Source organism: Grammomys surdaster, unplaced genomic scaffold (genome assembly GCF_004785775.1).
Source record: "Grammomys surdaster isolate TR1022 unplaced genomic scaffold, NIH_TR_1.0 313, whole genome shotgun sequence".
Taxonomy (NCBI): domain Eukaryota; kingdom Metazoa; phylum Chordata; class Mammalia; order Rodentia; family Muridae; genus Grammomys; species Grammomys surdaster.
In genome coordinates this window covers 5,067,470-5,091,321 of record NW_021604732.1, presented here as the reverse complement: position 1 = coordinate 5,091,321, position 23,852 = coordinate 5,067,470, and the positions used below count along the sequence as shown (strand labels likewise).

At 42.2% G+C, this 23,852-nt stretch overlaps 1 protein-coding gene across 1 annotated transcript; it reads right to left on the bottom strand.

Moving 5' to 3' along the window:
* Positions 1 to 1,420: 1,420 nt before the first annotated feature.
* On the bottom strand, positions 1,421 to 19,441 carry Ttc1 (tetratricopeptide repeat domain 1). Its single transcript, XM_028777666.1, has 8 exons — positions 19,355 to 19,441; positions 17,562 to 17,924; positions 14,186 to 14,246; positions 12,973 to 13,085; positions 10,230 to 10,266; positions 9,323 to 9,471; positions 7,860 to 7,914; positions 1,421 to 2,196 (listed from the first exon to the last, which is right to left on the bottom strand). The coding sequence occupies exons 2-8, from the start codon at positions 17,889 to 17,891 to the stop codon at positions 2,063 to 2,065; spliced, it is 879 nt and encodes a 292-aa protein (XP_028633499.1). The 5' UTR covers positions 17,892 to 17,924; positions 19,355 to 19,441; the 3' UTR covers positions 1,421 to 2,062.
* Positions 19,442 to 23,852: the final 4,411 nt, after the last annotated feature.

Genomic DNA, 23,852 nt, shown 5'->3' with positions numbered 1-23,852 from the left:
GAGTCTGGGCTGTAGCTCTTAATCCCCAGCATTTCCAAAGAAGTAAAGAAGTAACTTCAGGTGTACCATTTGGGGTGAGGGAAGAAATCACAGGATTTTCAAATCAGAAATAAGCAGTAGTAGAGCACCGTAAGCCAGCTCTCTACATACCTCAGCTCCACTTCAGGATTTTGCTATTGCCAAACATTTTCAAAATCTTAGATTTGGGGACTGGCTTATGGACATCTGAGCAGCCACATGATCCCCCTTTCCTTTCTGCAAGCCCACAGTTGTTGCCTGGTCCATATACAATGCTGGCTTCATATTCTCTAACAGTTTGTGGGCTGGAGCAAGGGAGAGGGTTTCAAAACCCAACACCTAGACTCAGGAGATGGTTCAGTAAAGTACCTAGCATGCATGAGGCACAGGCAGGTAAACCTGAGACTAGCACGGTCTACTGGGGTGTAGGCCAGTAAGAACTATGTAGTGAATGAGGAAGATGCCTGATGTCAGCTTCTGGCCTCCACACACTTGCATGTACACACATACACACAAAAGCAATACCTCCATACCTGTAGCAACGTCTATAAGGAAATGTAACTGGCAATATTATTTCCTGTTCTTCAGCCAGAAATCCTTCTGAAAGGGCTAGATGACTAATCAGTTAAGAGTGCATTATTGCTCTTGCAGAGGACCCAGGTTTGGTTGCTAGCAACCACATGGTGGCTCCCAACTGTGACTCCAATTTCTGGCCTCGGTAAGTTTCTGCGTGCATATGCTGTATATAATAAACTCACACAAGCGTACACATACACATAGGACTTGAGGTCCTATCTTGTAGGAACCTCAGGCTTGCTTCCTGAAAGCCTAGGCACTTAGGAAGGGGCAGGGGTGCAGTGGTGACTGATTTGCCAAGCCTGTCTTTCAGTCTGCAGCTTGTGGCAATCCTTCAGCTGAGGCCTCCTAAGTGCTGGGGTTACAAGTATTAGCTACAACAGCTTTGCTGTCTGTTAAATCTGGCACCCAGTTTTCCTGAAAAGGGTATTAAAAAAAAAAAATCACACACAAGTTGTACAGAAACTCTGGCCAAAGGTGCTTAGCACTTTTGGCCAACTTAGGTTATGGTGTAAGTTCCAGGGCCGTTGTCACACACAGCTCACAAAATAACAGGGCAATTCATCTCCAAAATAAGGCCCATATGTCACTGTGACACTCAACTACAACTGAAAACTCAACTAGCACCAACAGATGCCTAGGTAAACAAAAACCTCTCCTTTGAAACTTCTGCCTTCATGCAGTCTACACAGGTTCTGTTTGGGGACAAACATACCATACCGAATGCTGGGATTTTAAGCTGAGATTAGCACTGAAGCTTGGTCAGAACCTCTAATTTCACAACCTTCATAAAACTGAAGATTGACAGACAGCTTATGAAGCAGGATTTCTGAATTCTGGCACACTGGCCATTTATTTAAGAGAGTCAAGCAGCAAAAACTCTGTGGGATTCAGAATCAGTGACCTTGACTGAAACCAGAACTGGTCTCAAATGTCATATACAATCTGCTTCAGCTGCTGTTATGGGAACAAAGTTAACAACACAGCCCCCAACTGTCACAGGATGTTTTTATTAATACGGAGGAACTCAAGAATGCTGAAGCCCCTGCACTGCAGCGTCTGAGCGAGTGTGAGCAGGGAGGGGCAGCAGGAGGGGACCCTATCCGTATGTATGGTCATCACTCAACTGACAGGCTTGGATGGTTACGGGAGGTTTTTGGTGGCTAGCACATTTGTGCGGGTCTAAGAGTCAGCTTTGACAAGCAGGCTTCTCCACCAGACAGAAAACAGCCAGAACCAAGGACAACAGCTGCACAGACACCACCTTAAAATGGAAATTAATGAGGCTCATCACATCAGGAGGCACATTCCATCCTGATCATAAAACAAGAGCAAGAAGGCGGCTCTGGTTCTACTACATTGCCTTTCTTAGATAAGATGCTCTTAAACATTAAACACCTGCAGAGCCGTGCTCCTTGTGAACACATCATGGCCTCCCAGTCAGCCTTTAAGACCACTGTTGTTTCTGTTATCTATTATTATTTGGATTTTGAACAAAATTGATGGAGTAGGAGCCAGTAGAAGAATCCTGCTTGATCTGGAAATTTTCTGTGGAGAGCCCAAAAGGTCGTAGAACCAAGTTGCCAAGATCTTTTAGTTTACCTGTAACAGAAAAACACTTCAGATGAGTGCCAGACACAGAAGCAGGAGACAGCAGTCAGTTGGCTTTGTTGTCAGGAACCTGATACTTTCTAGGAGGGTTTTCCGCCTCTTTCCTCTCAGGAGTGCTGTCACTCTACTGCCTGAATGACACTGGAACCCACAGTCCTCCACAGAGTCACAATCTCCTGTCAAGCTGGCTAGAATTAAAAGGACAGAGACTTTCATCGCAAGTGCTGAGTGAAGGCACTGGCCTAGCCTGGCCTTCCTGGATGTCAGGATGGTGGCTTCTTAACTCTCCTGTTCTAAGGAAAACAACAGTAGCCATCCGCCGAGTTCAACCCAACCAGGCGCATTGCTACTGAGCCTCTCCCCATTTACAAGTGCACTCTTGGCCTCCCACTCAGCCTTTCACAAGGCTCTTGTGAGATTACGAGGGCGATGAGATCTTTTTCATTTGTATAGTGCCATCAACCTCAGTATTTCAGGGTTCCCCACGCCAGCTTCAGCTTTATTCATCACACCAAAATAAGGATTCTCATGCTGTTCTAAGACAGAGGAGGCCCTTGGAGTTGTGTGTTAAGATGGAACTCCCATGAGATTTTGGGATTTATAGTAGTGGACAGAATTTATAAAACTATAAATGTCCTGAAAATGTTTGACTGGGATGGGAGAATAAAGTTTCAATGCTTTCAAACTGCATTAGCTTTCTTCCAGGTCTGCTTCCAGTGGCGATAAGCATGGGAGCTAAGATGGGAAGAGACAGCTTAGTCCTCAGAGAATATGCTCCTTCATGTTCCTTGCTAGCAACATTTGCCACCCTGAGTCTCCCACCAGAGGAAAGACCAAGTGAAGCACTTGTCAAATTGCATGGTCTTCACAGTGGAAGCTTCTGGACTTCATCTGGAGATCTCGTCCAGACAGACTTAACATGTTTGAAGAAAAGTTAATCCATTCTTGGAGACAGCTCCCAGAACCTGGGGTGATCACTCTCTTGTAGGTATCCCAAACTAAACTCTAGAGCACACATGCTCACTGCTGCTATCCTTGAGCACCACTGACATAAACCTTGGATACCTGCATCCCCCTCACACAGACAAAAGTCCAAAAGCACAGGTACAGGGACAGATGTTCAGGTAGGGCATTACAGGTGTTCAGGTGTCCTTAGGGAAACCTGAATCACAGATAGTCCCAAGAACTTCAGCAGCCTATTCTGGGCTTGTAGAAAAAGAGGGTAAGGAGAAAAGAAGCCACATAAACACAATAAAATGTCATTACGGGAAGCGGTGTGCTAGTACATGCCTGTAATTCCAGCACTAAAAAAGCTGAGGCAGGAGAATTGCTATGAGTTCAAGCTAGCCTGTACTACAAAGTGAGCTAATGGTAAGCCATCATGCTCCACTGTGCAGTGTTCTTAGGCACCAATGGTTTGGTTTTAGGTTGATCTATACAAAACAAAAAACGCTCTTTGAGTGCTCAAAGACTATCCCAAGCTAAGAGTGAAACATTCAAACCTCTCTAGATCCTAACTTTACACAGCTAGCTGAAGGACTTGCTTGCATGAAGATCTTTGAACTCCAATGCTTTTCCAAATGCAGAGAAAACGAAAATCTATCAGCCCACCTATGGGCTCCCTAGGCACGTAGGGACAGATCAGGGGGAGACTCCCCTGGCTCCCCGGGGGCTTTGCTGAAGCTACAGTGGAAGACTCTCCTGTGTAGAGACACAGAACAGAGTACAAGGTCAAGTCTCCTCTGTAGAAAAAAACCCAAGGATGGATTACTTCACTTAACATGTGCAGTGTACATATGTAGTATTTGAACATTTGTAGAACAGATAAAGTAAAAATATTTACAATGTGGTCTACACAGAGATGTAAATTGAGAATTTGATGCAAGTCAGACAGGTAGAGACAATGGGTGGGGAAGAAGATAGGAGGCTGCACTGTCTGTACTCAGGTCCTGAGCCAGGCCTGGCGTCCTATGGCTGTTATGCCACAGGAGTCCACTGACAGCAAATGGACCAAAGGGGAAAGCTTAAGGGTGCTCTGGAAGTTATAGCTTCATGGCATTATGTAAGAGGCCATTTATTCATGGAGCAAACATCTCTATGATGCTTGGCGAAGAGTCTGAAGCCATAGTCCAGCCAATGGGAACTCAGAGGAACACAACATATGTGGTGAACTCAGGATTTTAGTGTCTGAAAAAGTCACTTATTGATGTTTGTGATGATGGCAGAGAAGCAGCCAACTTCTGTGAAGACAGTGCTTAATATACATAATCACAGACACTTTCCTGTTGTTGTTTAAGCCAGTGCCAATGTTAAGAGGCTGAAGCAGTTCCCTCATCTCAAGGAAGCCTACCTGCCATACTTGTCTCAGGCTGCTAATGCTATGTCTCACTATCCTGACAGCAATCAGAGTTCCTCATTCCTTCTTGTAGCAAACTAGGCACCTTCAACAAACATGACATGTCCCTTGTAAGGTGGAACCTATTCCATTAGGATCTTACAGCAGTGCAGAGTTCAAACCTCCTTGCACCGGCAAGGCTGTTAAAGCACTAGAGATCTAGCTATGGTTAATCTTAGTTTCTCTGACTCAAAACAACATTCTAAGTGGTTCTTTATGTAAACATCCCATTAAGGAACTAGACTGTGTGTGAGACAGTTTACCCCAAGGATAAGCAGGAATGCTTTTCTTTACTGTGGCTGTAGCACACAAGAAGGAAAGATGAAACCCAGTGACTGACCTGCTGTTCAGGAGATGCCTCTCAGCTAAGCCAAATTTCTCCCTTGGTCCTTCTGTGGTATGGCCACATGCTACTCTGGCCCATAAACCCTCCCTCATCTGAGCTGCCTATACCTCTACACATCTTCCCTCCTCACTGTGCTGTCATATTCCCAAGTAAGGGTCATTGAACATAACTTGCATTACTGGGTTTGCCTCCAATTTCACTTCAGTACATCTGGATGGAACATTTTGGCAACTCTCCAGTGATGATGGTCTGTATATTAAATTTTGAGAAACATTCTCCAAAGGCAACTTCCTTTTGCAGTTAGTTATTGGAATCTTGAGACACTGTTGAAAAACTAGCTGTAACCATCCATCTAGTAAGGAGAGGAATATAGTATTTCATAGCTCAAATAACTGACACAATATGAGACGCAGGAAGAACCACTACAGTACACACAGTTCTACTTGTATCAAAGATTCCCTGGCTGGAACAGCTTAGGATAAAGCATTTGATGGATGATGACCAATGTCTACTTGTAATCATATAGTTCTGAGACTTATGTTCACATCATTGTCTGGTCACCAAGTACACACCTCTTATGCTCTCAGTAAGCTGCTAAGAACGGCTCACATCGACAGATCCTGCATGTGGAAAAACCTTCTAAGCAAGCATTCTGATGAAGTATGACAGCCTTGCTCACCAAGAAGCTATCTAAAGCTAGGAAGTAATACTAGGAATTTATTCTTGTCCTCCTAGAGCTGAACTTCAGGAATCCTGGAATGTTTGACCAGTTTCACTTTTATTTATTTTTAAAATAAAAACATTTTATTTTTGATTATGTGTGCATGTATGTCTAAGTGTCTATATGATATTTGTGAGTACCTGAAAACAGACTCAGACTCAAGATTTTTATATGTTCTGAGCTAAAGCTTTTTGCTTTCTGAAACAATGGTTAATGTTTTTTAACTTTTAATATTTTTCTATCATCATTCCTAAGAATGTAAGTATCAGATTTGTTTATCTTTTGTATTATAATGTTTAATTTTAAAAACTTATGTTGCTGATTTGATTTTCATTTAACAAAATTAAATAATTTTGGTTTGAGATTAGGGCAAAATTTCCCAATGGCACTAAACCTACTCCTGTCACTTTGTAGCAGGTATATGTCAGGTGTTGAACTCAGCATTGCTAATCATAAAACCAAAATATCAAGCAACTCTGAAAACAATGAATATGCTTTATGTCTTGCAGCATCAGATATTCAGCCTAGATTTGCTTCTTTATGTAAAATACATTTCCCATGACTACACAAATTTGCTCTTACATTTAAGACATGCTAAGTTATGTTAAACAATTACCATTTTTAGAATATTAACTTTAGTTTACATGTATGTGTGTCTGAGTCTATGTATATGCACTATGTGCATGGAGGAGTCCAAAGAGGTCACAGAAGCATTGTATCCTCTGAAGTTAGAATTACAGATGGGCTGGGCGGTGGTGGTGCACGCCTTTAATCCCAGGACTTGGGAGGCAGAGGCAGGTGGATTTCTGAGTTCGAGGCCAGCCTGGTCTACAGAGTGAGTTCCAGGACAGCCAGGGCTACACAGAGAAACCCTGTCTCGAAAAATTAAAAAAAAAAAAAAAAAAAAAAAAAAAAAAGAATTACAGGTGGTTGTTAGTTGCCATGTAGGTTCTGGGAGCCAAACCCGGCTCTTTGCAAGATCAACAAATGTTCTTAACTGCTGAGCCATGTCTCTTGCCTGCTAAATAGTTATTTCAAATAAAGCTTGTATGTATGTATGCATAGGATCATGTAAAAATTTTGAGGGTAAAAAGATGTTAAGAGTGGAAAAAGTCCATCATCTACCTGAGTGATCTACTGGAGAAAGTCTGTGCCCATTCTCTAGATACTCGTATCAAACCATATATGGCTAAACTAATGTATTTTAGACTTTCTTTTAGACCCACACCCTTGCAATGCACATCAAAGATTTAGAATACAGTCATCAGGAAGATGGAGCAGCTTCAGAGCAGGGACATATAAGAAAGGTTAAACAGATAATGCAAGCATTGTCTAGGAACCCCACAGGTTCTTACTAAAGCACAAAGCAAGAGGCTCTGATTCCAACTAGGAAATGCCCTGGCAACTCTGAGAAGTAACTAATGGGGTAAGTGAATCCATGACCCAAATACCCCTCTCACCCTTGCTCCATTTTATGTGCATGTGCATAGGTGTGCAGAGGTCAACACTGGGTACCTCTACTCCTGTCTCTCTCTGAACCCTGAACTTTCCAATTCCGTAAGAGCAGCAGACCACAGAGGTCAAGGGACCCTCCTGTCTCCGTCTCCCCACTACTAGGGTTACGGATGTATTCCACCCTGCCTAGCATTTTTTTTTTTTTTAAAGTTATGTATGGGTTGTGAGGCTCTGAACTCAGATCCTCTGAGTAATCTCCTCAGCCTCTGCCCCTTAACTGTTTGTTCCACATACTTCTTTTTCATGTCTTCCCAAGCACTAATGGGATTTCTAGTGCCATTTTCCACCCAAAACTCCCTTCATTCTGACATTACTAGCTCTAATAACTACAGATTAAATAAACATAAAACCTTAAGCAGTGATTATGCACTGGAAAGACTCAACTGGATTCTGAGATTATCATGTGAAAGACAAGGTAGAAATTTGGTTCCTGAAAAAGCTGATCCCTCTCTAAGCCAACTGTGCTTCCTGAAATTAAAAACAGCTGAGCAGGGCCTTGTCCCTAGTATTGTTGCAAAGCAGCAATCTCAACAAGACTCACGCACGCACCCATGCTACACATTCACGCATATGCCTCAAAGAGATTCTGAACTGCTCTAAGTGAATGAAAGTAGTGATGGTCCTACCCTAGTCTCCTAGCTGTTGTGATTTAGAGAAAGTAATGGAAGCAAACTTACCTAGCATCTCTTCTTTTAACCTTTCATTACGTTCTTCAATTTGCTTAGGTAATCTCTGAAAGAAAAAGTAAAACAAGCATTTGGTAAGAAATTCTTATTTAAATCTGACAAATGTTTAAGCCTTACTCTCAGTCACATCCCAGATTCTCAGTTCTCTTAAAAAAATACTAAGGGTTTATTTTACATTTTTCTGTGTGTATGTCTGTGCCAGAAGGGAGTGTGGATCCTCTAGCTGGAGTTATAAGTGGCTGTGAACCACCTGAGTAGTTCTAGGAACTGAGCTGGGTCCTCCGCACGGGCAGGAAGTACTACTCACCACCAGTCATTACTCTAGCTCTCAGTCCTTTTAAAACTGCACTTGCATGTGTGTGTGTGTGTGTGTGTGTGTGTGTGTGTGTGTGTCTGTCTGGTGATCAGAAAATAACTTTCTGGGGTGAGACTTTTTCCTGTCATCATGTGGGTTCTAGGAATTGAACTCAGGGCATCATGCTTGGCAGCAAGCCTTTACCTACTGAGTCGTCTCATCATTCTCAGGTGGAAACAATGTCTAGCTCAGAAGAAGACCTCAGCAACAGTCTGTGAATAAGCCAGTTGTGCACAGACCTGTAATCCCAGTACTTGTGAGACATAAGCAGAAGGCTCACCGAGAGCTGGAAGCCAGTCTGCTTAAGTAAAGACTTACTAGCCAGTAAGACTTTGTCTCAAAAACCCCAAAATAAGGGGTTTGGGCAAGATGGTGAGGAGTTTGAAGTCCACTTAGGCTCGAATGAGACACTATCTTAAACAAACAAACAACACAAAAGGGTAGATTACAATCACCCATTAATTTTATTTCTAACTTTCTTCTAACCTCCATAGGCACCAAGCACCATGTGGCGCAGATAGACATGCAGGTGAAATACTCACACACACAAAATAAGGTAAAATTTTAGAAGACTCACTAAACCATAGAGAACAAAATATCCCCAATGCAACAAAGAAAAGCTTACATGGGACACTTATTTAATTAATTAATTTTTTGGGGGGGGGTTTTAGGATCCAGCTGGTTCCAAAATTAGGGTTCTTTTGCCCCAGTTCTGGGATGACAGGAATGTGCTGTCATGTCGGCTCATATATGTGGAGATCAAATGGTACATAGTCCCAGTGAGTAAGTAGCCATCACAAAAATCTATTGCCCATATACTTTGGTAATCATAAAATAGAATTTAGTTGTGACTGAAAAGACTAAAGATTTACTAAGTACAAAGCAAAAGAAACAGAAAATACTTTGGTTTTTTTGTTGTTGTTTTTTGTTTTGGAGACAAGGTCTCTATTATATAGCTCCAGCTGTCCTGGAACTTGCTATATAAACCGAGCTGGATTTGACCTCACAGAAATCCATTCATCTCTGACTCCTAAGGGCTGGGATTAAAGACATACAGCACTACACCAGGCATGAAAAAATACTTTAAAATCTGTTTTACCATACAAGCTTCTCTTGCTTGATGTACTGATGGATCTTTTTCTAATACTGACTTATAATCTTCCAGTGCTTCGTCTAGTTTGTCTGTTTTCTCATACAACTCAGCTCTCCTCAGTATCGCACGGATGTAGGTGGGGTTTAACTGGATTGCTGTAAAAAGAAAAGAAATTGTTATCTCAAAAAAGGGTTCTGAGTACCTTGGGAAGAGCCTTGATTTATTGTTGGTGGTGTACACAATACAGTCACTATGGGTCTCAGTTTGGAAGTTTCTCAAGGAATTAAAAATACAACTACTGTACATATAACCTAGCTATTCCACTCCTGGGCATACCTAGAGAGCTCCACATCCTACCATAGAGACAGTTGTACATTAGTGTTTATTGCTTCTTTATTTACGATGCCACAGATTTGGAACCAAAGTAGATGCTGTTCAATAGACAAATAAAAAATGTGGCACATATAGAAATCTGCTGTAAAAAAATTTTCAGGAAAATGAATGGAATAGAAAGTATAATCAAAGTGATCCAAATTCAGAAAGACAAAAAACCCCTTCATGTTCACCCTATATGTAGAGCCCAGACCGTGAGGTATACATGTATACATCTAAACAGCTGTGAGTGCGGGGTCAGCAGCTAAGATTCTCAATGAGTCACAAAGGCAGGTAATCTGAAGGCTACAGGAAGTAAATTCTGTTCCACACGCTATTTACTACTGTAAGAAATAGGCTGCAAAATCCACTTGGAAGCATGCTTACTCTAAGATGACTCCTATATAGTATAGTGCCTCTGAAAACGCCATCCCATGAAGCTGCTTCTTTAAAAGTCCCTGTATGAGGGGACCCAGGCCTGAATACACACCCAACCTGTCTATCTAACTGAGGCAATGCTTTTTGTCAACAGAAGGTTTACCTTTGCTGCAGTCAGTGATGGCCATCTCCTTCTTGTCCTGTAAGGAAAGATGACAGAACACATTAACATATATCCCTCTAGTTTCATCTCAAGGGCCCAAGGGCGCATTACCATGATCTGATCATCAGGAATAAGTATGAAGATAAAGAATGTGGAGCTGGGCACTGTGGCACCCATCTTTAATCCTAGCACTCAGGAGGCAGAGGCAGGCGGATCTCTGAGTTGAAGGCCAGCCTGATCTACAGAGTGAGTTCCAGGATAGCCAGAGATACACCAAGAAACCCAGTCTTAAAAACAAACAAACAAACAAACAAACAAACAAACATCTATATATACTGATGGTATATGCCTGGTCTTATTGTTGTTTGTTATGGTGTGTTTAGTTGATATCCCTGGGAGGCCTGCTCTTTCCTAAAGGGAGGAGGAGCGGGCATTGCTCTGGGATGGTAGTGGAATTGGGAGTAGAAAAAGGAGGGGAAACTGCAGTCAGGGTGTAATGCATGAGAGAATAATTAATAATAATAATAATAATAAAAAGTGGGGTTGGAGAAATGGCTCAGTGGTTATTTGCTGTTCTTGCAGAGGTTTTAGATAGCACATGGCAGTTCTGCTTATAATTTTCCAAGAGATCACCCTCTTCTGACCTCTGAGGGCATCAGGAATATATATGGTATACATACATGCAGCACTCCACATAAAATAAAAATGAATATTAAAAAAAAAAGAATGCTGTTCAAAGAAGTCACATAAAAACAGTTGTTACTTCCCATATAAAATTCCAAGTTCATGTGAGTGTCTCTGAAAGGCTCTTGGTAACAAACACACAGAATGAGATCCTGTTTTAGATAGTAAAATCAACAAAATAACTAGTTTATTATGTTAGCCCAGCTTTAAAAACATTGCTGAGTCTGGTGGCTTACAACTGTCATAGTACTGATGAGGCTGAAACAGGAAAACAGCTGTAGTTGCAACTCTGAGATCAGCACAGGTTAGACAGTGAGTTCCAGGCCACGCTGGGACTGCTGAGATGGTCTCAAAACAATAATGACAAAACAAAAAAAGAAAAATCCATAAAAGTAAAAATAAAATAAACCTTTAAAACGATAACAACAAATCATTGTGGCAACTGTAGAAGCCCAGAATCTCAAATCTTCTAGGCAGAGTCTACACAGCCTGGCACTGAGGGGTTTCTATAGCCCATTTTGCAATGACAACATGTACCCTAAGAGTGTCAACAAGAAAGATCAGATTCATACTAGGTGTAAAAACTCACATAAATACTGACTGCTGACTAATACACATGGTTCTAAAAAAAATTGAAAGCAAGTAACTGAGCCAGAAATCAGTCTGGTCTACACCAGTAACTTCAGCACCAGGAGGCTGAGGAAAGAGGGTCATTACAGATCCTGCATCGAAATCCACAAAGAACTGATTTAGTTCTTTTAATATAAAATGTTGATTTGTCTATTCTATAAAATTATTTCTTTGCCCACATAAAACATCCCAAAAACATACATAGCTTTAGAAACAAAATCCAACAATAAGTAAGTTCTTGTTTCATACCCCCACTACCCTGTGACCTCCCTCCTGCCTGCCCCAATCAAAGAAACTGGGGCCTCTACCAAACAAAAACTTGGTCGCTCAAAATGATTTTGATAAAAGTACTAGAGAATTTAAGACATTAAAGAGTCAGGATTTTTTATTGGTGGTGAGTTTTTTTTTTTTTTTGGTTTATTTGTTTAAAAAACAAAACAAAACTGACTTTCACCCAACTCTGGCCAACATAACAGCTGTAAAGCATGACAATAACTCATCCACAGCACTTTGGATAGAAACAGCTATAGTTAAGAGGTAGGTTTATCTTTTAAAAATCCCATTATTTTAATGTAGTCACACTAATTATGTTGAGTAGACAGAAAATCAGATAAGCCCACAAGAAATCTCACTAGTATCAACACAGTCTAGATACATGTCTGCATATCTGTTTACTGCACTCTTCTTGCTTGGCTATACCCAGTCCTCACTTATACAGATAGATAAAAAAACTTTCCCTGACAACTATTTTGCCACTTAAAGATACCATTTGCCTCAAGGGCCAGACACTTCTCCCAGAGTTCACATTTTTAACAGAAACACCCAAGCCTTAGTAATAAGCATCTTTTTATCTTGAGGTTTTTTTTTAAGATTTATTTATTTATTTTATGTATATGAATACATTGTAGCTGTTTTCAGCCATACAAGAAGAAGGTATCAGATCCCACTACAGATGGCTTTGACCCACCATACGGTTGCTGGGAATTGAACTTAGGACCTCTACAAGAGCAGTCAGTGCTCTTAACTGTTGAGCCATCTCTCCAGTTCCCTCATCTGGAGCTTTAACTAGTGGTTCCCTGTGCCTCCACATCTTTACAATTCCAAAAGCCTAAAGGGAGCACCCATAGCTATTCTGAGATGTGCACTATTGGCTTCCTGCTTCACTAACCTGCCCTAGTTGGGGGGGACTTGTCAGCCTGCTACTTTAATGAGTAACGTTAACGTGAGCCTGAGGCAAGTTCTTCTAAGTACTTTTCTAGCCTCTCAATACGCTTTTCATCAGGGAAGTACATGGGCAGGAAAGAACAACAACTTGAAGCGCCTGCATTAGTTATGGAGAGAAATGACCCCCCAGAGCACTGGGAGATCATGCAGGATTCCTAGGAGCACTAGGGATCGTGCAATTACGGAAAGGCATGCCAGCTCCTACCTGTTTCATCCTTGCAGCAGCTCTATTTGAAAACAGAACAGATCGATCTTTCTGGAAACAGGCTGGGCACATCTGAAGGGCTTGACTGTAAGAACTCTCAGCTTCCACGTAATCTGAAGATGATACCAGAAGATGGGGAACAGTCATTATGATTTTATTTTGTGGGATCTCAATGCAGTTTCCTACTTACAGGACCAACGTTTCTAATGAAAAGATGGTCCTAGGTTATTAGGTTTTAAACATCATTCCCTGCTTCTGTCTGTACAGACACAATGCCTGCTCTTCCCAGGGCATCAGGCACATGTGTGGTGACTGCTGAACATCCTGTCAGGCGAGAGCCCTCAGTTCTCAGAGCAGTTGCATGTCCTAGGTGTTCAGCTTTCATTTGGTTCAGCAATTTAGAAAAGAATTTCCAGAGGGTTTAAGGGACTGGACAGGTAAGACTACAATGTGAGGGGAAACCAGTGTAGTGCCTGGAGAGAGTTTTAGGGTGAGTGGTTAGAAAGTCTGAGCCTTCTCTCCAGCCTCTCATCCTTTCCTGTGTGGTTTCAGATGTTATCCCTTCCTCTTGTACATTCCCATCGTCTGGCATAGGATCCTTACCAAAGCAGCCACTGCTAATTTTTGACTCTTAGCCTCCAAAAGTGAACGAAATGAGCCTATTTTCTTTATAGTTAGCCTGCCTCAAATATTTTGTTACAAGAATTAAAATGTAACCAACAATCATAGGCAAGGACGCATGAAACAAAGCAAACAGGTGTGACGGCAAATATCTATAAGCTCTGTTCTTATGAGGCTGAGGCAGGAGCATTATAGTCTATCCTGGCCTACGGAGTGGGATCTTGTCCCAAAAGCCAAAAAAAGAAAAAAAAAACCCTAAACAAACAACAACGAAAACTTAGTAAATGACTTCTCTTGCTAGAAAGTAGCAAATGGGGACCGGGATGCTGCTTTTTATCAACACATTAAGGTTAGGGTTTCCAAAGCAGTAGCTAAAGAGCTCGCTCCTTAACGTCTAGATTAAAAGCTAAACTAGAGAAGAGAGAAACGATGCTGGTGCAAGGACCCCATGGTAGCTGCACACTGCGACTGAGGACGGATCCATCCTGGAGTGGCGAAGCACAGGGGCTGCGCCCTTTGCGACTGTTGTCCAGTGTGTGGGCCTGTGAGAGAACAAGTGTGTGTGGGGGAGCAGCAGCAGTGCAGAGCTCACCTCCTCTCTTAAACTGCTCATTCCCCTCCTCCTTTAGTTTAGCGCTCTCTTCTCTTCTTTTCTGAAAGAGATGAAAGAATTACATAGTTTCTCACAACATTACAAACGGAGTGGGGTGGCTCCTGTTGTAATCCAGCATTCAGGAGGCTGAGGCAGAAGGACTGCTGAGAAACTGAAGCCAGCCTGGGTTATAACTGAGACCCTGTGTCAAAAATCAAAACTTAAAGCCAGCAGTGGTGGTGCATCCCTTTAATCACAGCACTTTGGGAGGCAGAGGCAGATCTCTGTGAGTTCAAGGCCAGCCTGATCTACAGAGCAAGTCCTAGGACAGCCAGGGCATGGAGGAACCTTGTGTCAAAAAAACAAAAAGAAAAGAAAATCAAAACTCAAACTTGAGACTTTCTCCTTTTAGCCTCTAATAACGCAGCAACTTATATAGACAACTTAAAATTCATCAAACACAAACAGGGAACAAGTGCGGCCTGCAGAGAAGACAGAACATGCCGTAGCTGGTATGTGCTTCCTTCAAGGAACATCCTGACAATGTGGTTGCTCTAAGGCCAACTGGCAGAACCGTCTGGAGCCTACCTTCCATCATGTCTGGACAGTGTTTTGTCCAACCCCACAAAGCAAGTAAACCAACAAAACAACCCAGGGAAGCCCCTCCTCCATATTGTTCAGTTCTGAACCTTCTGAAACAAAAACTTCAAAAGAAAAATAACAATACAAGCAGGCTATTTCATGTACAGAGAAGCTGAGAGCCTAAGTAAGTGTACTCTCAAGATTAAGAACCATGCCTGGGTGTAGTGTTGCACACCTTTAATCCCAGCACTCTGGAGGGAGAGCCAGGCCCTGAGTTTGAGGTCAGCCTGGTCTACAGAGTAAGTTCCAGGACAGCGAAGGCTACAGAGTAACCCTGTCTTTCTTAGGACAAACAAAAACAAAAACAGAAAAACCCAAAACACACTAGAAACCAAAGTAAAACCCTCATTTCTCTTCAGAAGATTTGTTAATATACTACTTGAGAAGGCCATGTATTATTACATGCTGGATCAAACAGAGCAGTTGAATTTTGCTAAGGATGCTAAAAGGTAGGTGTGTACTGATGCCACTCTTTATAGTATCTACTGTGTGGCAGACACAACCATTTGTGTAGGCACAACAATAATTCATTTCACATTATAGCACGCCAGTAGTAGCACATTATGTGACAAGCAAACACACCCTTTCCTATAGGTTACCACACTCGAGAAGGGCTGTTATAAGAGGACACAGCTAAATGAGTGGCAGCAATAAAAGAGAAACCGTAACATTAAGATCATATTCCCCAACACCCCTCACGAGAGGTGACTGGAACTTGAGTGTCATGCTCTCTACTGCACTGGCTACAGGTGTGAACACTAGAAAAACACAACCCTAAGCAAACTGTATCATGGTGTAGACTTAGGGAAAGGTACCGGGAACTCAAGTATCAATGGGAAGCTCAAAGTAGTTAGGGCGCAAAGCAACTCTTCTGATGACCTCAGCAGAAAATGCAAGTGCTTAGTCTAGTTAGCCAAGACAGACTGAAGAGTGGCACATAAAATTCCCGTTAGGCTCCTTATCTTTGTGTCACTTGATCTAGATTCACGGTCTTGGTCAGAAGTATCCAATAAGCTCTATTTTTGCTCTTATTTCTCTTCTGATGAAACACACTACAGGAAACAACACCTTAAGTTAGATAGTGGTTGAATGTCTATAATCTCAGCCCCTGGAAGGTAGAGGCAGGAGGATTAAAAGTACAAGACCATCTTAAGTTGAATAGTATTTGAAGCTAGCTAGGGCTATCTACATGAGACCTGTATCTCAAAATCCTCCCTACTCTACTCTATCCATCCCCACAAGATAACTTTCATGTTAAAACCATGTATTTAACAGTGTAAAGAGCATGTGAGATATATGCCAATGATACCTGCATGCAGGAGGCCGAGGCAAGAGGATGACAAGTTCAAGTCTTGAGCAACAGTTTTAAGAACAAACAGGGCAGGGTAGTTTATGCCTGTAATCTCAGCTATACATGACCATGACAACCTGATTCATGGTCCTCTGTTCTATCTAATACTATTGCCAAGCTCATAGCACATGGTAGTAACAAGGCATGCTCATCTTGTAGTAAGGCCCTATCTCTAGTCAGAGATCCATCCCTTCTAAAAGTACAAAAGAGTAAGTAACTCCCTTGCTTTGAGTGTTGTTGCTGGATCTCTTCTCAGCTTTGCTAAATGATCAGCTCATGAGAAATCCACTTTAGTGACTCTTTATAGAACCCAAGTCTGCCACACATGTTATCTTAACCTATTTCTGTGATACTGTATGCCAACCACTTCACTAAACAACCCCTTGGAAGGAGGCCCAAACTACAATCTTCATTCAAGCTCTTTGACGAGAAGCTCAAACACCATGGAACCTTGTCCGACTACCTCGCTTGTCAGGTTATGAAAGGAGGGCACCGGGAGGGCAGCTCCAAGACATGGAAGCTGAGAATGATGCTTGATTATTAAGTGCTACACCAAGCTTTGGACTGGGCTCAGGAGATCTGAGATGGAGAAATCAGTTTTACTATCTATTAGGTGTGTGGTCTTAGTCCTAACCACTCATACATTTAACATAAAACAAAAACCATTTTAGCTTAGAAGCTGGTCCACTGTAGATTTCCAACAAATAGCTCCTATCCTCACAATGTGTTCCTTGACACTTAACTGTGCTCTGTAGCTACAATGCCACCAAGGTATTTAAGATTAACAAGCACAATCCATAACATAGTGCTAAGAAAGTTTACAAGGTTGTTACAGAAATTCAGCAACATACCTTAGGAGTGACCATTTAAAAAACAAAAGCAGAAGGTGGTGATGAAGATACAGTTTAGCAGTAGTGCACCTGGCCAGCATTGTACATACAGCATTGTACATACCTAGCACAAACATGTTATAGATCCCTAAGGCAGAAGACAGAGTTCTTAAATATACAGGGAAAAGCCAGCAATTTCTTTGTTAAACTGAATGCTCAGGTTTTGGTTTTGCATGCCTATATCACAGTACTAGGAAAGTGAAGGCAGGAAGATTGGGAGTTAGCTTGGGCTACGTGGTCACACCCAGACCTAGAAAATATACAAACAAGCAAAGTAATGAATTAAAATTTAAAGGGGGTTTAAGCTAGGTAGGCGTGGTGGCTAAGGCATGTAACCTTAGCCTTTGGGAGGCAGAGGCAAGAGGACTGCTACAAGGTCATTCTATACATTGTTTCAGTCCAGTGAAGAGGACATTGAGAAACCATATCCTCGAAAGGTCAACACCACCACCAACACAAGTGGCTTAAGAGGTACGTTATCACAACCATTTACCTGTTTCTCTTCTTCTGGCATGTTTTTTTCCAGTTCAATTAGGTATTCTTCCTCCAGTTCAGAACTAGAGTCGTCGCTGGCTTTGCTCCCTGCCGTATGTGCCCCTGGCTGCTCCTCCTCAAATGAGGCACTACAGTCATGAAAACATTCCTCTTCTCCATGGTCCTCCTGGGGATGGGCTTCAGCATCCTTCAGTAGCTTGCTTTGAGGATGCTGATCCTTGGGACCAGAAACCAGGGAGCAGGCAGACTCTCCTTCTTGAGAATCTGTGACTTTCAGACCATTGAACAGATCTTCTGGAACCTTACAGTCTTCTGACTTTTCTTCCATGCTGCGTTCAGGGAGGGAGGTGCGGCTAAATGTCTGGAAAAAAGAAAAAATGTTTTATGTAGTGATGGTTATCTATGTATGTACACAGTCTTAAATTCTGTCTTTCACACCCAAACAAAATGCTACATACAATCCCCAAACACAGCTTGACTTTCTTCGACTGAGAGTCATTATTTTTATTTATTTATTTTATAATTATTATTATGATTATTATTATTTTTCATTTTCTGTTGTTGATTTTTTGAGACAGGGTTTCTTTGTGTGACCCTGGCTGTTCTGGAACTTGCTTTGTGGATCAGGCTGGCCTTGATCTCAGAAATCAGCCTGCCTCTGCTTCTTGACTGCTGGATTAAAGGAGCATGCATCACGCCTGGTCAAGGAAGTCATTTTTAAAAACAGTATATATCACCAATTGTGGTAGCCCATTCCTGCAGTCTCATCATTTGGGAGATGGATGCAGAAGTTCAAGGTCATCCTTGGCTACACAGCAGCAAGTGTGAGGCTAGCCTAGGCTACATGAGACCCCATATTAGACCCCCAACCCCAAAATAGATTATAATAAACTTGCACTCTTCCAATTATCATTTTAACTGATAGTCTTGCTGGTCAAATATGGTATCAGTCTTATACCAAGACTAACATCTCCACTTCCCACTGGTGCTGGAGACTGAATCTCAGACCCTGTGGTACATATAAGTCGTTTTAACAACTGAACCACACCCTCAATCCATACCCTAAATTAAAAGACTGATTTTAACGTGACTTTTCCACATCTTGCGGTTTGCTGGGAGGCAAAAATTAGGCAGAAGTCAAAACGCCGGCAGGAAGAAAAAGTCACGGTTCCAATCTTTGATCAGAATAAATAACCAAATTGTCAACAGGAAACAATGAAGTCCGACTGGGACACTATCGCCACCGGAAACCGAAAAATAAGTTTCTTATGGAGCCCAATATGGCATCCGTGCCAAAACCGTACTCATCATCGTAACCAAATGCAAACGGTATAACTTAGGTAGCTAATTCTGGAAGGAGAGCCTTTGCGCAGGGATCCTCCAGGAGGTCAGAACTCGGCATTGGAAAAGCCGGTTCTCAACCCTCGCTGCGCAACTGTGCTGCCCAGATCCTGACAGAGTCTGCAGTCAGGTCAGAGCATCTGTGTTTTTTTTTAAGTGACCCGGATGATTTTTACGCGCATCCTATTAACCGCAGCTGCTCTAGAAGCTGAGTCAGAACCTCTGCGGTGCCTCCCACCCCTCTGGTCGCAGCAAAACCACGCCAATGACCCAGTGTCGCGTGAGAAGTCCGAATTCGTCCTTTCCTGTTCCAAGAAAAGTTAAAAGCGAGGGTCAAGAACGCACAGGCTTCGCCTCTACACGAGTGTCACTCCTCTCCTGACTATGAGTCAAGGTTAGAAAAGCACCTCCCCGCGAGACCCTGCGCCTGTCCCCAGCTACAGTGCTCACCGAACGCCGCGAGACCCACGACGGTCTCCACAACCTCCCAGCTCCGCTCTCCACCACTCCAGCCTCCGAGTCCTTCTACTTCCCCCTGCGTCAGGTACACTTCCGGCCGCGCCGACCAATGGCACCGTCGTTGGCAAAGCATTCTGGGAACTGTAGTGATCAACTGGAAGAGAGTGAGCGGAAGTAAATGTGTGACGTCACGGTACGGTTCAGTACTATGAGCCTCAGCTGCCATCTTGAGTTACGTCAAATCCTGTCATTTAGAACAAAGTTGTTTTTCAAATGCAAGTGCTTGGTGGTTTAAAAACGTATTTATTCTGGAGCCCCTCGTGCTAGGAATGTGCATAAGAATCTGAAAACAATCTTCGTCCCCAAATAAGCATTTCTCTCCAGTAGTTTCCAAAGTGCCTTTCAAGAGGTCTGCTAGGAGAGTTAACAGCTTTCTTAACACTAAATATTACGCAGTTTTCCATTCATTTTTCTCATAGCTGTATGGCGTTTTCCAGAGCTGTCTTCTGATATAGTACAACAGAAGAAATAAAAAAAAGAGATGGATTATTCTAGCTGTTAGGCAAGCCCCTCCACTTGTGAGCTAGACTCTCCAGGCCTCCAACTGTCCTGTATTAAATCAGAGATTTGCCAAAAAATTGAAACAATGCCATTCTTTTTGTGACAGGATAGCAAAGATGGAGAAAATTAAAAAGACTCAGGGAGGAAAGGACTTTAACCATCAAGTCTGGTTAAAGTCTTTCCTAGGCTCTGTCAAGAATTTCCACAAGGGGCTAGGAAACATGGCTCAGCAGTTGAGAGCAATGGCTGCGCTTCCAGAGGACCAGGGTTCAATCCCCAGCACCCACATGACGGCTTACAACTGTCTGTAACTTCAGTTCCAGGGTGTTTAATACCCTCTTCTGATCTCCTTGGCCACCATGGACACACATGGTAAACAGACATACATGTAGACAAACACTCATACATACAAGATAAGTTAATTAATAATAATAGTAAATTTTAAAAAGTTCCACAGAGCTATACAACATTTCATAGACAGAAACACTATTCCTCTTATTCATTTGCTTTTTAAATGTAGATACTTAAGAATTAACACAAACATGAAACATAAGACATAATCATACCCAGTGAAGCATGAAACATATCTCTGACTGAACTTGTAATTTTCTGACGAATAAGATTGTGAGAGACTAGCAAGATGACTTAGTGTGATAAGGCATTTGCCAACAAGCTTGATGACCAGAGTCTAATCTCCAGGAACCATGTGGTAGGAGAGGACCAACTCCTGCAAGTTGTCCTCTGATCCACACCTATATGTCATCCACACACCTTTATTCATCTTTCTCTCTGCCTCTCCTTTTCTTGCTAAATACTAATACTAAATAAAAGAAACAAAAAGTATACAATTCTGGTGTTGCTTTCCATAGTTGTTTATGTAATTTGTCTCACTTGAAATGATGAATAATGTCAGGAGTTCGGCTTAAATTTTTCTGAGTAAATATTTACTATGATATAAAGGTTGAAGCTGGGCGGTGGTGGCACATGTCTTTAATACCAGCACTTGGGAGGCAGAGGCAGGCGGATTTCTGAGTTCGAGGCCAGCCTGGTCTACAGAGTGAGTTCCAGGACAGCCAGGGCTATACAGAGAAACCCTGTCTCTAAAAAACAAATCAAAACAAAACAAAACAAACAGACAAAAAGTTGAAAAAGTATACCACATCACTTTTTTTTGTTAGTTTTCCAAATCTTTTAAACAATGTAACTTTAAAATTCACCAATGCAGGTAGATGAGGTACTCATGGGTATAATCCCAGTGCTTGGAGATGGAGGCAGGAGGATGACAGAAGTCTGCATAGGTAGTCTGGGTGTAGTGAGTTCTAGATCAACCATGTCTAGAAAGTGAATACTCATCTGAAAAAAGTATTAGCAAAAATGTATTTATATGTTAACTATTGAGACATTTTTCTAGACTTGCTGAAATCCCAGCTACTTCCATGAAGGTGGGGCTGGAAGGTTGAAAGTTTCAAGTGAGTCCTCCTGGGCTATTGAGAGAGTTCACAACCAACCTGGGCATCTTAGTAAGACCATATGTGCACAAAAGAAAAGGACTGAGTTGAGTAGTATTTGCCTAGCACATCTGAAGTCCTTTGTTTAATCTCTATCACTGAAAAAGGAGGGTGTCGAGAGGGGAAGGAAGAGGGCAGGGGGTTGGGGGTGGGGGAAGAAGAGGAGAAGGAAATGGAAGAGAGAGCGAGTATGATTTAGACATTTAAATAAGACTTCTTCAGCATCCCAAGCTCTATGTTACCTATGCGCTCCCCCACCCTTCTCTCTCAGCATTGTTGCAGGATATCTGCACATTGTGAGATTGTGTACTATAAAAGCCTGTTTCTAGTTATGGTGTGGTTCAGTCCTTGAACTCACCTTTAATCAAAGAGCTTTCTATTTACTGTAAACAGGATTAAACAAAGTCAACCATAGATAAAGAGGGGGAACAAGCAACCATGTCAACTCCCTGTTGACAGGGAGTGAACATAGGAAAAAGAACCATAGAGCATGAGAGGAAGTCAGGAGGGCAAATAGATGCAGGAAGTAGAAGGAAAGGACTTCCATTAGAAGGGGTTTTAAGGCTGTGTAGAGGAAGAGAGTGAGCTTTTACCTTCTGGGACATTAGAAGGAAGGTCAGTTGGATGTTTTTTCCAACTCTCTGAGCTAGCAGGCACTCACCCCAGCATCTGGCTTATGAGTCTTCATTTGATAATTTTGTTTTAAAAACAGCAAAGCACTCAATCTTTCATTTGTTTCTTTTGAGACAGAGTCTCATTATGTAACCCTGGCTAGCCTGGAACTTGCGTGTGACCAAGCTTGCCTCAAAGTCACAGAGAACTGCTTGTCTTTGCTTTCAGACTGCTTGGATTAAAGGTGTATACCACCCTGCCTGGTCTAGTCTTCTCTCTTAATGCCCATACTAAAATCATATTAATCAGATGTGATAACTCTTGCTGTAATCTCAGAATTTGCAGGAGGCTTGTCCTAAATTGGACACTAACTTGGACTACATGTAAAACCTTATCTAAAAAAAAAGCTCCAATTATGCTTCATAGTGGCTCATTAAAAATTATCTTTTGAGGAGTAAGATAAGAATCTAATTTCAAGCTTGGCTCATTTGATAAGCCTGTAATCTGACCATTCTCTAGGCTGAGGTATGAGCATTGATGTGTGTTTAAGGCAGATTTGGACTACACAGTGGGTTCTTGGCTGTGTCTAAAAAGATAAATAACTAAATAAATCCCCCTAAAGAATCTAAGCTTCACAGGAGAAATCTCTGAAATAGGTCAGGTTGCCTGGGTATCTCAGGGAAGGAGTACTTTGAATCCCAGAATTTGAGAGATAAAAGCAAGAGGACCAGGGGATTCAAAGTCTAGCATTGGCTACATAGTGAATTTGAGTTTGGGATTCCTGGGACCCTGCCTCAAACCAAACCAAACCAGACCAGACCAGACCAGACCAAACCAGACCAGACCAAACCACAAAACCACAGCTAGTCAAACAACCAACCAACCAAACAGTAGTAACATGGATATTAACTCCTGATATATCTTCTACTGTTACTGACAACTGAACCTTCACAATACCATCTGAATGCATCAGTGTCTTTACCCTATAATAGTTTCACGGGGCTTCAAGGAGACCCTATGCACTTAGTAAGACCTCAGCAGTCAGCTTTAACATAGAATACGTTTTCTTTAAGCTGGGCTTGGTGCACACCTGTAATTCTAGGACTTGGGAGGTAGAGACAAGTGAGTCAGCATTCTAAGATCATCCTTGGCTACATAGCAAATTCAAAGCAAGTCTAGGACACATGAATTTTGTCTCAAGAGAAAAAATGTAGGACCGTGATAAGATGGCTGGTTTTGGTCAAAGTGCTGGCTGGAAATACCCGGAGACCCAACAGGTGTCCATTGCCTGTGAGTGACAGGCATCTATTCTGCTGTGCTCCCAGAATCCAGGCTCCTGATATGTGGCGTGATCTCCATTTGATCTGCACCTTGCAGTCACATTTGCCTAGAGAGGGCATGACTATAGGCTTCAGCTTCGAGAGATTTCCATATTCATGAGTTACCTAAAGGCCAGGGGGCTTAGCTAAATTAAGTTATTCCTTTTCCCAGTCCCTCCTCTTTCCCCCTCTTTATTTAAGCCAGCTCCCTCCCCCCAGCTTAAACTGGGGGGTGCAGACCATCTATCACACACCATGAACAATAAAACTCTTGGAACCCGCAGACTTTCTCGAGTTATTGGGACCCGCCATCTTGGAAAGCAACCCCCCCGACACACACCGTGAAGTTCCCACAAAAGAATATAAATTTTAATTCTGGTACTCAGGAAGCAGAAGGATTATGGGTTCATGGCTAGCCTGGATTATACATAGACCTTGTCTCAACCAAACCAAACCAAACCAAACCAAACCAAACCAAACCAAACCAAA